This window comes from Dreissena polymorpha, chromosome 3 (assembly GCF_020536995.1).
Source record: "Dreissena polymorpha isolate Duluth1 chromosome 3, UMN_Dpol_1.0, whole genome shotgun sequence".
NCBI classification, from domain to species: domain Eukaryota; kingdom Metazoa; phylum Mollusca; class Bivalvia; order Myida; family Dreissenidae; genus Dreissena; species Dreissena polymorpha.
In genome coordinates this window covers 113,122,680-113,136,670 of record NC_068357.1, presented here as the reverse complement: position 1 = coordinate 113,136,670, position 13,991 = coordinate 113,122,680, and the positions used below count along the sequence as shown (strand labels likewise).

The 13,991-nt window shown below is 35.9% G+C and overlaps 1 protein-coding gene across 1 annotated transcript; it reads left to right on the top strand.

Moving 5' to 3' along the window:
- The first annotated feature begins 444 nt into the window (after nucleotides 1-444).
- On the top strand, nucleotides 445-12,434 carry LOC127872506 (kielin/chordin-like protein). The gene is made up of 6 exons (XM_052415831.1): nucleotides 445-541; nucleotides 793-921; nucleotides 1,445-1,561; nucleotides 9,927-10,023; nucleotides 11,192-11,328; nucleotides 12,430-12,434. The coding sequence occupies exons 1-6, from the start codon at nucleotides 445-447 to the stop codon at nucleotides 12,432-12,434; spliced, it is 582 nt and encodes a 193-aa protein (XP_052271791.1).
- Nucleotides 12,435-13,991: the final 1,557 nt, after the last annotated feature.

Sequence of the window (13,991 nt, the reverse complement as noted above, 5' to 3'; positions counted from 1 at the left end):
CTCCAATAAAACATGTGGTGAGGAAAAAACAAATGGGGCAAAAAAAACAAAGACTGCACAGGCTAATCTGGGATGACACTTTACACACATGCATTTAACCCCCTTTTCACAGAGCATGGCCCAAATAGTTTCAGTTAAACCAACCCTATCAATTTGTCCTTGACACTACATTTGAGTGACAATTCTTTTCCATGATATCTGTATGAATTTGTCAGTATATGTAATATGTTTATTCCTTTGATTTAACTGGTGCCTAAATGTATTTAAGACTTGCATTATTTAAGATTTCCCATAAATTTAAAAATGAGTGTATTAGTTTATATTATCAGAAAGTTTAATTGTCGAGTTATTTGACATGCTAGTGGTGCCGATATATTCCCTGAATATTACGTTCATTTTAGCTTGCTTATATTCTTTCCAGAGGTCCAATGTCATCATGGCAACATGACCTACAGTGATGGAAAGACATTCTCCAGTGTTGATGGTTGTAACAACTGTACCTGTACTGCTGGAAAGGTCACCTGCACAAATGAGACATGCGGTGAGTACATTTGGAATATTTGAGTCAATTGTAATTATCAAGGAATGATTTTGTGTTGCTCAGTTAACTATGAACAGTTGGGAAAAATCATTCCTTGACAACAGGAATTGTAAAATATTTTGAAATTTAATTCATACTGCTAAAGTCAAAACCAATTGTTGAAATGTTCCTTACTTATTTGTGCAAAAAAAGCTATCAAATGATTTTTTGTTGTATCCTTATATGCACTCATGTGCCTATTTTCCGAACAGGAGTCTCCTGTAACTATGCCAACAAGACCTACAGTGATGGAAAGACATTCACCAATAGTGATGGTTGTAACAACTGTACCTGTGCTGCTGGAAAGGTCTTGTGCACAAATGAGACATGCTCACTTTCAAGTAAGTACAAAATGTATCATGATAAAAAAATGGCATAAAATAGTTGTTTGTTTCCACTAATCTAATCAACCATATTTGTTTGTGCAGCACCTTAACTTTTTTGTTCGATAATTTTATTAATTCACTACATTAACTATTATGTTTGGGATCATTATCACTACATAAGATCATTTTTGGTTTTTGTTGTTATTTTTTGTATGTAATTGAGTAAATTCTGTAAATAAACAAACTGAATTGAGCATTAATTAGCGTAGGCTGAAACTAAACTTGTTGAAATGTATCATGATCCTTAGCAAACAAGAATTTTATTAAATTTCTGATTAGATATGTTGAAAATTATGTGTGTTTTACTTGAATATTCTCATGCCTAAATCAATTTTGTGTATTCAGTTGGTATATTTTACAAAAAAGCTGTTCTAAACATACCCAAGAACATATAGCAGCTGTTTAAATCTTAGAGTTGTGAAATTATGTTGTTTTTTTCAAACGGTAATTTCAAGTATAATCTTTCTTGATCCTCCAGATTGCGATTACAACGGACATCAGTATGCTAGCGGTGCCACATTCAAGTCAGATGACAACTGTAACTCTTGCTTCTGCACGAATGGAGTGGTGGGATGCACAAAGATGGCCTGCATAGGTGTGTAATAAATTAAATAATAAATTATAGTATACAAATTAAAAATCGCAGAAACACATGAACGCAGTTTCAGTTTCGGATGTGATGAAATAGTGATCTTATAATAGAATCATCGCCTATAACAATTTTTGTTGTATACAATATATACATGTAACCCTTAAGATTTTTTTTAATAGAGAGAACAGAATTTAAATTACTATTACGTAAATTTTATATGAGAAATATTCGCCCACTTATTATTTGGATGTATTTTTAACATGACTGATGGCAATAATAACTGTTTAACAATTTTCCATGTGAACGTGATATGAATAACAATTATAAAGATAATTAAATAAAAATCTACAGTACCAACTAACCTTGACTGTGCTAACTGATTCAACCCACATGGTTACGCTATTCAGATTATTTAATGTTTTTTTTTTGCTTATATTAATGGTGCCTTAATGTTCTTTATCATACATTAACAATTCAGTTTACGTATTTTCAATAGTTATCTTTCTGAAATCATGAAAACGTGAATACAAGAGTCGTGGATCATCAATCAAACTTAATGATTAAGTGTCATTCTAGTGTTGCAAAAAAAGTACCATTCGCCATGAAATGGGTGAAATTGGAGAAATTGTTGATGACATCCAAAAAACATTTAATCAAGCTTATCTTGGTATATTAAATAATACACTTCGAGGGCTGCCCGCAAGACTGTCTTAACTGCTTTTTTTGAAATTTTACAGGAGAAGCAAAAAACAGCACATTTTCTCCATTCTTATTGTTAACAACAAAATACTTCACATTTTATTAAAGAATGGAGAAACAAACATATTTCATATAATCAAGAAAATATATCTTAATAAAAATAATAACTTTGTAGAATTAATTGACTTACTACTCTCTTGCGCTGAAATTGGACATGTTCGGGATTTTGAATTCCCTGCAATACTGTTGTAAGTCAACTTACTACAGTATTGCAGGAAATATTAATGGTAAGCAATACTTTTTTTCTCTGCAATACAATAGTAAGGGTTATAGAAATAACATTAACATTCTTAAAAAGGGAACTTTTTTTATTTTTTTACTTTTTCAACAAATGTAACACTAAAAATTTGCATATTTGCATATATTTGGCATTTGGTGTGAAAAATTTAACAAAGTTTAATGGTATTGTCAATATTTTTATCACATTCGCTGATAAAAGAGTACATAAACATGGAAAATACTGCAAATTGATTATCATTAACCTTATTATCTTAATAGATAGGCAAAACATTACATTTCTTAACTATTTCATGATTTGCTCCATTTTGTATTATAAAAACATAAGTTTCCAGTAATTTCAATAGTTCAGTGCACACATAAGATAGAACTTAAACCAATAAAATAACAATCGTAACTGACAGCAGGCAAATTGTTTTGTATAATAATTTTTATGCCCTCAGAAGGAAGGCATATAGTGATCGGACTGTCTGTCCGTCCCTCTGTCTGTCACACTTTGAGTTTAGGTTTTGAAAAATGCAAAATATATGTGGCCAAATATATGTGGCCAAATCGCTCATTTTATGAATACTTTTGCAATATTTAAGATAGCAACTTGATATTTGGCCTGCATGTGTATCTCATGGAGCTGCACATTTTGAGTGGTGAAAGGTCAAGGTCATCCTTCAAGGTCAGAGGTCAAATACATGTGGCCCAAATCGCTTATTTTATAAATACTTTTGCAATATTGAAGATAGCAACTTGATATTTGGCATGCATGTGCATCTCATGGAGCTGCACATTTTGAGTGGTGAAAGGTCAAGGTCATTCTTCAAGGTCAGAGGTCAAATATATGTGGCCCAAATCACTTATTTTATGAATACTTTTGCAATATTGAAGATAGCAACTTGATATTTGGCATGCATGTGTATCTCATGGAGCTGCACATTTTGAGTGGTGAAAGGTCAAGGTCATCCTTCACAAGGTCAAGGTCATCCTTCAAGGTCAAACATCATATAGGGGGACATTGTGTTTCACAAACACATCTTGTTTTACTCTGTCAGACATACCTTATCAAGTTAAACAATAATTAAGAAATAACAATAAAACAAATTTCTGGACAATGTTTAAAGTATTATTCAAATTAGAATAGTAATGTCTAATTTTGTAGCATTTATAAACCAAGACATTGTTCTTGTCCATTTTAACAACTTAACAGCAAGTATAGTTGACAGGTCTGTAGATACAAATAAATAGCACTTATGCAAATTCATGATTGCATTCTAGTTTATTGTTGTGCATAAGAACATACTGGTGAATAAAAATAAGTATTATTCATACATGAACGTCAGTATCATTCTGTATAATATTGCCATGCTAAAATATGACCTATTTGAGTTACTGGTGGGATAACAATACAATAATTATCAATAACACCTTTTGACAACCATAAGACAGACCAGGAGGCGGCTGCAGTAGGCCCTACGGCGGCCGCTGATCAGGATGTCAACAAAATGGACACGATTTGTGAGGTCATCCCGACCGCCGGCCATCTGGATCTGGTTTATAGCACCATGGTAACCAACCGTGAGGTGTCTAGTTATCGGAATCCCACTGGTAACAGCCAGCAGGAGTTGTCCAGCTATAACAGAAGTGCTGTAACCAACTGTGAGGTGTCTAGTTATCGGAATCCCACTGGTAACAGCCAGCAGGAGTTGTCCAGCCATGATAGCACCGCAGTAACCAACAGTGAGGTGTCTATTTATTGGAATCCCACTGGTAACAGCCAGCAGAAGTTGTCCAGCTATGATAGAAGCGCTGTAACCTACTGTGAGGTGTCTAGTTTTCGGAATCCCACTGGTAACAGCCAGCAGGAGTGGTCCAGCTATGATAGCACCGCTGTAACCAATAGTGAGGTGTCTATTTATTGGAATCCCACTGGTAACAGCCAGCAGGAGTTGTCCAGCTATGATAGAAGCGCTGTTACCAACTGTGAGGTGTCTAGTTATCGGAATCCCACTGGTAACAGCCAGCAGGAGTTGTCCATCCATGATAGCACCGCAGTAACCAACAGTGAGGTGTCTAGTTATCGGAATCCCACTGGTAACAGCCAGCAGGAGTTGTCTAGCTATGATAGCACCGCCGTAACGAACTGTGAGGTGTCTACTAATCAAAATCCCACTGGTAACAGCCAGCAGGAGTTGTCCAGCTATGATAGCACCGCGGTAACCAACCATAAGGTGTCTATTTATTGTAATCCCACTGGTAACAGCCAGCAGGAGTTGTCCAGCTATGAAAGCACCGCGGTAAACAGCTGTGAGGTGTCTAGTTATCAGAGTCCCACTGGTAACAGCCAGCAGGAGTTGTCCAGCTATGATAGCACCACGGTAAACAGCTGTGAGGTGTCTAGTTATCAGAGTCCCACTGGTAACAGCCAGCAGGAGATTTCCAGCTATAATAGCGCTCCGGTAAACAGCCGTGAGGTGTCTAGTGATCGGAATCCTACTGGTAACAGCCAGCAGGAGTTGTCCAGCTAAATTAGCATCACGGTAACAAATAGTGAGGTGTCTTTTTTTTATTTGAATTCCACTGGTAGCAGCCAGCTGGAGTTTTCCAGCTATGATATTACCACGGTAATCAACCTTAAGGTGCCTAGTTATCGGAATCCCACTGGTAACAGCCAGCAGGAATGTCCAGCCATGATAGCACCGCAGTAACCAACAGTGAGGTGTCTAGTTATCAGAATCCCACTGGTTACAGCCAGCAGGAGTTGCCAGCTATTATAGAACCGAGGTAAACAGCCATGAGATGTATCGGTATCCCAATGGTTAAAGACAGCAGGAGTTGTCCAGCTATGATAGCAGTTTGCAAAGCCTTTGTTCCCCAAGCGTCTGTTGTTGCAGTTGGACCATGTGGTGGTGACAGGCATGCTGATACCGTTTGATGTCGCATCAAGCATCCTCGTCCCCCTCAAGTCGCTAGGTTTGCCCCTGGAAAGGCCCAATAGAGAGCTACTATCTAGTCCATATAGTCCTGTTTTTGTTTCCTTACTTAGAGGCCCCTTTAACAACCCATTTGTCAGGTATGCATTAGAGCGCGGTTGATGATCACGAAGTGCAGGCGATATCCAGAGAAACTCCCATGGAGGTGACGCACCTCCACCCTGTTCCCAACAATCTTCCTGTTCTGAGTAACCCCCCGGTCCCAAGTAATCCCCCGACCCACCGGGATCGGGATGTTCTGACCAGGCTGCCAAAGAGACTGCTATATGATGGGAGGAGAAATTGGTTTGTATTTAAAGGCAAATTGGAGTAGTACGCAAAGATGGCTGGTTGGAAGTGGCGCCAGGGAGCTACCCGCCACTTTGCAGAGGTGTTTCCATGTTGCCCATCAGGAAGTAGGCTAGTCCCTAGACCATTGGTCAGATCGGGCACTGACACTGGCAACCACAGTGTTTCGTGATCTGCCCTTCGCATACACCGCTGAGCAGGCAGTGACGGAAGTTTTGTCAAGGTTTGCTTGACAAGGAGGTCAGCAAGCATGTAAGCCTGCAGTCACACATTGATGGGTGGATGCAATGCACAGGATGAAAATATATAGCCATGTTCAGTCCGCTTGCGCTGCGGCTCCAAGAAATTTCCAAGAGGATTTGCAAGAAGAATTGAGGTGGGTTCATGAGGTGAAATAGGCACCCACTCCAGATGGGTTCAGTGAGCCGTCGGTCGACAAATTGATAGGATAGGTATCCCGTTGGTGTGGGTGGTGGCGGTCCATGTGGATACGGGAAACAGACCACCCATGAACGTGGTCCTGGTCCCAATGCTTATGAAATTGGAGCGGGAAACAGGTGAAACAATTGTTACCATACTGGGTACCAAGGTTCAAATTTCCATCCCGAGGGATCGCAGTGAGGCAGATATGGTTCTAATTGGGGAAAGTTTACTAGACGGCACATATCGCGCCTTACGCGTGGTGGTTTGGGACATTTCCAGCGTACCCGTGTGACCAATTAATATTTTTATATGTGCAAAAGAAAACCAATGCTTTTTTACCTGCACAATGAATAATTTACAGATTAAGTAATGCTTAAATCTCATTATCTACTTTTATATAAAAGTATTAACTGGGATGCTTAAATTAAAGAAACAACAACGTAATAATTTAATAGTCTTATCTTTGGCCTGGTTTTAAAAAGGTGCATCAAAAATCTGATCTTGTAGGTATAATATGAGATGTATGAGTTTGAAAATAACTCAAGATGTTGTACAAAACCATTTTAAACCATTTTTCAAGATAAACTGATGATGCCATCAACATTATGACATCACATTGAGTTGACTGAGACTGTATTGCAGGAACAAATACCATGAAGATCAATGTCTGTGCAATAATGTAGTAAGTTGACTTACTACTGTATTGCAGGAATTTTTATTTGCAGAATGAGAAAAGACTATATCGAGGGCTGCCCGCAAGACTGTCTTAACTGCATATTTTTACAAAATTGACTTTATTGCATTTTTATACCTGTTAGCATGTTTTACATCACTGCAAAAAAAATTTTTGCTTTATTCATAAAGCAAATAGTGTAAATGTCTATAATGCAATAATGAATGTATTATTTGCTAAACCAATACTTGTGACCAATATGTCAAGTTGTCGTCCAAGAGTTATATAATATGATGTGTATACCGTAATTTTTTCATGTAGACATCCTTGGTAAAGAGTTAGTTTTGGTCATTGTTAACTTATATTTTCTTATTGCTTTTTTGTAGTTTGTATTTAAGACAACAACAACAAATAAGACTAAAAGCATTTGTTGCTGTAGATTTTTCATAAACTATTTAGGTTTAATTTAGAAATTTATCACCTGTTGAATGAACAGTATTTATGGTCATATAACTTAGTGCCACAAACATCGAGTATATATAAATAGTGAGTACTGATGTAAGTATCGAACTGAATAAATAGAATAACATAAATTTTGCATTTCCTCCAAACATGATTACAAAACTTCTTGTTTAATATGCATATATTCTTATGGACCAAATTAGGGATCGGATGTCACTGATACTAGTAAAATGATTTAAAACAGTTAAAATATTTTAAAGTAACTATATGTATACATTTATTGTTAGATTCAAATGCCATTGACATTGAACAGTTTAACACAGTTGTTTAGGCCTACCAGATACATTTATCTAAAATCAGTATTCGGCACTTCAATACGAAATATCAACTATAATGCATTACCCTATCCATAATGAAACTCAGTTTTTGTGTGAATACTCCTCTACCACTTTCATTCTAGCCCTTTGCATGCTGGGAAATTTGTCGTCAGCAAAAATGTCATCTGCTGAATTTCTAAAATTAGCATTTTCTTCGATTTTTTTTCAAAGAATACTATCAGAATAGCAAACAGTTTGGATCCTGATGAGACGCCACGTTCTGTGGCGTCTCATCTGGATCCAAACTGTTTGCAAAGGCCTTTAAAATTCGGTTCCCGCACTGAAAGGGCTAGATACGTATTTTGATGCATTTGTAGTCCCTTACAAAGTTACATTTAATTAAATACCTCTCGCACGAAATTCAAGTTTAAAAGGCTTCATTTCCAACCCTTAGTTACTTATGAGCAGCAAACAGCATAAAACCAGAACAGACTGCAAGTTACTTGCAGGCTGTTCTGGTTTTATGCTGGTTGCAAAAGCCATTTTCACTTTGCTTCTAATGGGTGAAAGGGATACCATATCAAGAAATACCAGCTGTGCCATGACTGTGCCATGACTGTGCCATGACTGTGCCATGACTGTGTCATGACTGTGCCATGACTGTGCCATGACTGTGCCATGACTGTGCCATGACTGTGCCACTGAGGGACTTCCCAGTAAAAACTGAAGTTATGACACGTGTTATTTTGATGAAAATGAATACTAGCTGTTTACATACAAAATTTCCTCTCTTCAAATATTACAACACCCACCTATGGCCGGTATTTAAAAAGATCAAGCACTTAAGTGTTTTTTTAATACTGAAATATAATGCCCCTCGTTCCACTTTAGACATCCATGCAAGATCTTGTGCCATTACAGATCAAGCATAGGTATTATTTATTTCAATATTAAGGTCAGTTGTCTGCTTAATCGTCATGACATCAGTCTATTTGACAGTCAACTGTATTCAGTTTGATTTGTCGACGCCTACTGAAATGAATTTCTCTTTATCATTTTTTAAGGTTTTAAAATAGTGTCAAACATAATAAAACATGAACTAGACATCAGACTGATGTTTGCGTAATAACTGGTCTGAAAATAGGTCTTATATAAACTAAAAAATGACACACAAAAGCAAAGGGCTTCAAGGGAACTGTGTGGGCGAAGTGCGTCATTCTTTTTACTGTGAGAGATGGCTCATGTTTCTAAATGCCCTCTCACATTGAAAAGCCTTTATCACAGTGTATTCATTGAAAATGGCATAACCTTCGCGTGAAGAAAATAATTAATACGATTAAAAATGTTGAAAAAATTTGGTTGTGTTTCAAAGTAGCCCAAAGCTATACAGGTAGCTTGCACAATGTTTGCACTTTATGATCATCATTTTCAAAGATATTTTTATCTTAAAGCACAAAGTGTGCATGTTACTTTAGTCCATTTTTAGTTATTATGAACGTAATTTACCTGTTTGGTTCTAATTTATTACATTTAAGCATTTACTTTTATATGGTCATGGGATGCAGACATTTATTGGTAGCTATGATATATATTATTTATCTTATAAAAGCATAAAATTTGTCAATTATATAATAAAAAAAGTTAAGATTCACTTATGATATAAGTGGAATTAGACCCCAGATGGCTAATATTAAAAGCAATGTTACCTGTGTTTTGTGAATATGTTCACATGCCAAAAACTTAGCCAAGATAGAATGTGCAAATGTTTGGAAATGTATTTTATGTGTTTTTACATGATATTTGCTAACCCACAACATAAAACAATATTTTCTATGTGTCTTAAGCTTGTTTGACCTCCTCTTTATTGACTATTTCAACATCAGAAACCAAGTTCATTCAGGATCTCAGACATACTTATGAGAATTTCTAAATTCACAAATATTTTGATGTCACTTACATAACTACTGAATCAATATTGTTCACCACTTTCAGACATGTGTCAAACAGATTCTGCAAGAGTGTTTCAATACATCACTCACATAACTTCTTTATCAGTTTTCTCCACTGCTTTCATGCATATGCCATACAGAAGTTGTCAATGTTTCATTACATCACTAACATAACAACATCAGTATTTTCCACTGCTTTCCAGGGTAACAGAAATATTAAGACTGTTTTGTGTCATCACAATTCATAACCACTTAATCAGTATGTTATACTGTTTTCAGACACATGTGAGACACAGAAGCTGCGGGAATGTTTCCTGGATCTGGTAGATACAACGTTCTACGCCATGACAGAGCCAAACAAACTGTGGATGTGCAGGTAAGATAGCCTGAGATGGGATATCCGGGCCCATGGTTCAGCATTGGAACCGAATTTTAAAGGCCTTTGCAAACAGTTTGCTATTCTGATAGTATTCTTTGAAAAAAAAAATCGAAGAAAATGCTAATTATAGAAATTCAGCAGACAACATTTTAGCAGACGACAAATTTCCCAGCATGCAAAGTGTTATGATCAGTTTTAGGAACAATCATAGTAAATGTTAGGAAAATGGAAATCATAGCGCCACTGTTACAAGCATTGGTTGGTTAATATTTTATTGATAGGTAAACCAAATTCTGAGACCCGACCCTAATAGGTCTCACGACTACCAAGGTCACAATAAGAGAAAACTAAATGGCACTTTAACTTAAATATCTTTTAATGCAATTTAATTGGTCCAATTTTTAAGTAAGTGAGATTAGAGAATTCCATAGTTTAAGTTTTCCTATTAACATTTATATTCATAATTTAGAATGTGAGTAATCTTTATTTTAATTTAATTTTCATTTCATTTGGTTCAAAATTATATTTAAAATTACAAATTTCATTTGACTTTAAAATGTTACATTAGGGCATGAAATTTGGTAATCAAATTCAACATATAACATTTAAATTTAAGATAAGTTTGTTAATGATGCAAATTTATATCAAGAATGATTGAAATATGAAACACAACAAAATCAAAACATAAATTTTTCAACTTAACGTTGAACTCTGAGTTTGTAACTCATGGTGTATTTGCTGAACATTTCTTTTTTTAACCCTTTCATGCTGGGAAATTTGTCGTCTGCTAAAATGTCGTCTGCTGAATTTCTAAATTAGGCATTTTCTTCAAATTTTTTTTCAAAGAATACTATCCAAATAGCAAACAGTTTGGATCCTGATGAAACGCCACGTTTTGTGGCATCTCATCTGTATCCAAACTGTATCTCATCTGGATCCAAACTGTTTGCAAAGGTCTTCAAAATTCGGTTCCAGCACTGAAAGAGTTAAATACACATGTGGCGTCTCATCAGGATCCAAACTGTTTGCTATTCTGATAGTATTCTTTGAAAAAAATCAAAGAAAATGCTAATTTTCGAAATTCAGCAGACGACATTTTAGCAGACGACAAATTACCCAGCATGCAAAGGGTTAAAATAATATTTGAATACTCTTCATTTTGAAGATCAAAGGATGCTGTCCAGTCATGCGTGGAGAGGAACCTGAAGGTGTGTCAGAAAGAGTTTGGGGCAGTGATGACCGCTGTTCTGACCCCTCATGTCCGCGTGATGACCACACTGACCGATGCCTTCTGCAGCATGGGTGAGTTCATTAGGGGTCCAGGGGCCCTATCAACAAGGCATTGTGCGGAAAATATATGAGCAGTGTTATGGGAAAACTGGGCCCTATCTAAAAAACCTATGTACAAAGCCTTGTAGGGGGAACGTATTATGATTAAATTTCTTGATTAATTGAATTTGAGACACGATCTGGGAAATGGGGGCTTATTGCATATGCAAAAAATGTACAGTCGGCATAGGCTAATCAAGGACAACACTTTCAGCCTTAACTGGATTTTCGTTTAGAGGAGACTTCCTTGAAATCAAGAATACTATAAGTGTTGTCCCTGATTAGCTTTTATTGGGACTGCATTGACTAATCTGGGGTCAAATTGACCCACAGCATTCAGCCCCATTTTCCCAGGCTCAATGGATCTAGGGCCCCTATCTACACAAGGCTCAATGGATCCAGGGCCCCTATCTACAAACATTGTAGGCAGAATGTCTCAATGGATCTAGGGCGCCTATCTACAAACATTGTAGGGAGAATGTAGAACAAGGCTCAATGGATCCAGGGCGCCTATCTACAAACATTGTAGGGAGAATGTATTATGATCCAGGGGGCCTATCTACAAACATTGTAGGGAGAATGTATTATGATCCAGGGCGCCTATCTACAAACATTGTAGGCAGAATGTCTCAATGGATCCAGGGCGCCTATCTACAAACATTGTAGGGAAAATGTATTATGATTTTTCTTGATTAATTTCATCTTATTAAAAGTCAGTGAAAAGGTTTATTTTCAAGTAAATATAATTTTACTATGTGGGTCAAAGTAGCTCATATTAATAATGAATTTAGCGCAATATGTTTGAAATTTGATGGTAATATATTAACATCTTATTTTTGTCTTAAAATTATGTTTTTGGAACCAGCTTTGTTTTGTATTTTATGTTTATCTGCTGCTTAAAACTAACACAATTTATTTGATTTTTTCAGATACTGTTGTGGGTACGTATTTTCATATAAAATGCCTTGATAATACATTTTTGTTCTATTTTATTTTAACATACCTCTCTTTTATTTCCAGGGTCGCAATTGTTAATCCTGTTTACTAAATAATGCATAATTTAATTCTCCAAAGACTAATGGAATGTGATATTGTTCCAATAGGCATATTTTGGGGTTTAGTAAATAATGTCCCCTCCCCCATTTCAGCTAATGGCTCTCAGTTCACATTACTCTCCTTGTGCTGCAATATTTACTATTCACGTCCTCGGCCAATTTTAACCCATTTATGCCTAGTGGACTCTCCCATCCTTCTTAATTGGATCAATTTATTTCCTAAATTAGGGATGTCGAGTATATTTATTTCTATATTTAGAATATTTCTTACAGAAATTTCTTCAAGCAAACAGTGCAGACCCTGATGAGACTCCGCATCATGCGGCGTCTCATCTGGGTCTACGCTGTTTGCCAAGGCCCTTTTTCTAGACGCTAGGCATAAATGAGTTAAAGCCCATTATAAACACTAAAAATCAACAAATGTTGCGTACAATATTTCGAAAAATAAAGTTACACATAAACAATGAATGTTCCTTAAAGCAATAGCCAAAATTTCAATGATGGATGTGGTTTGGTAACGTTAACAAGAAATATCTTTAAAAAAGATATACGGCGTAAATAGTTTAATGAATGAGATCAAGGATAGCGAATGTCTTTTTCTGTGCAGTTCTTAGCTGCATCACACGCAGTACGGGATGTTACGGGGAGTTTTCGCGGCTTATTTTACATTATAACATATTGCTGGTCATAAACCTATAGATACAAAACAGAAAACCAAAGGAAGAATGGAATTGAAATTTAAACATATGAGTCAACCGGCCACACGAGAAGTATCCGTATTTATAGGCGCGTTCTTCGAACAAACCTGTTTTAGTGGTTTGTCGGGCATTGCTATTTGATTCGATTATTAACAGTATCAATTATCATCGTGCTAATGCTTAAAGTGATATTATGGGCATTTTGCACTGTTGAATTGAGCTGAAAAGAATTAACAGGTCAAAATAGTTAGTTAAAATGTGGTTACTGATTAATTATCTGCAACTCACCTTGCTACCAGTTGTTTATAAAAATATATTTTATATTCGATATTCTTACGTGACCCACCCAGTCCTGTAAGCTGAAATGATCCGTAAAACAATTTCGTGTCTTTGTGTCGTATGAACAAATCTGCACTAAAACTAAATTTAGGTTCAACTCGTAAACGCATGATCAGTTGTCAAACGAAAGTACGGTTGATATTCAAATGCATTATTTTTCTCTTTCTGGTATATTGTTTTAGTATGATGATGCTGCATTAATTAATATAAGTGTATATGAAGTAGAAACATCAAAAATAATCAACGGTTGCGATAGACACCTATAAACTGTTACATGCTCATAATATCACTTTAGTACATTAAGCAATATGGACGAATAATTATTGTTAAATTTATCAACAATAATATTTATCATTGTATTGTTGAAAACACATTAAGAATCTATTATTTACATACCATAATTATATTGCTGAATATCTTCATTTAAAGGGATCTTTTCACGCTTTGGTAAATTGACAAAATTGAAAAAAGTTGTTTCAGATTCGTAAGTTTTCGTTTTAGTTATGATATTTGTGAGGAAACAGTAATACTGAACATTAACCAT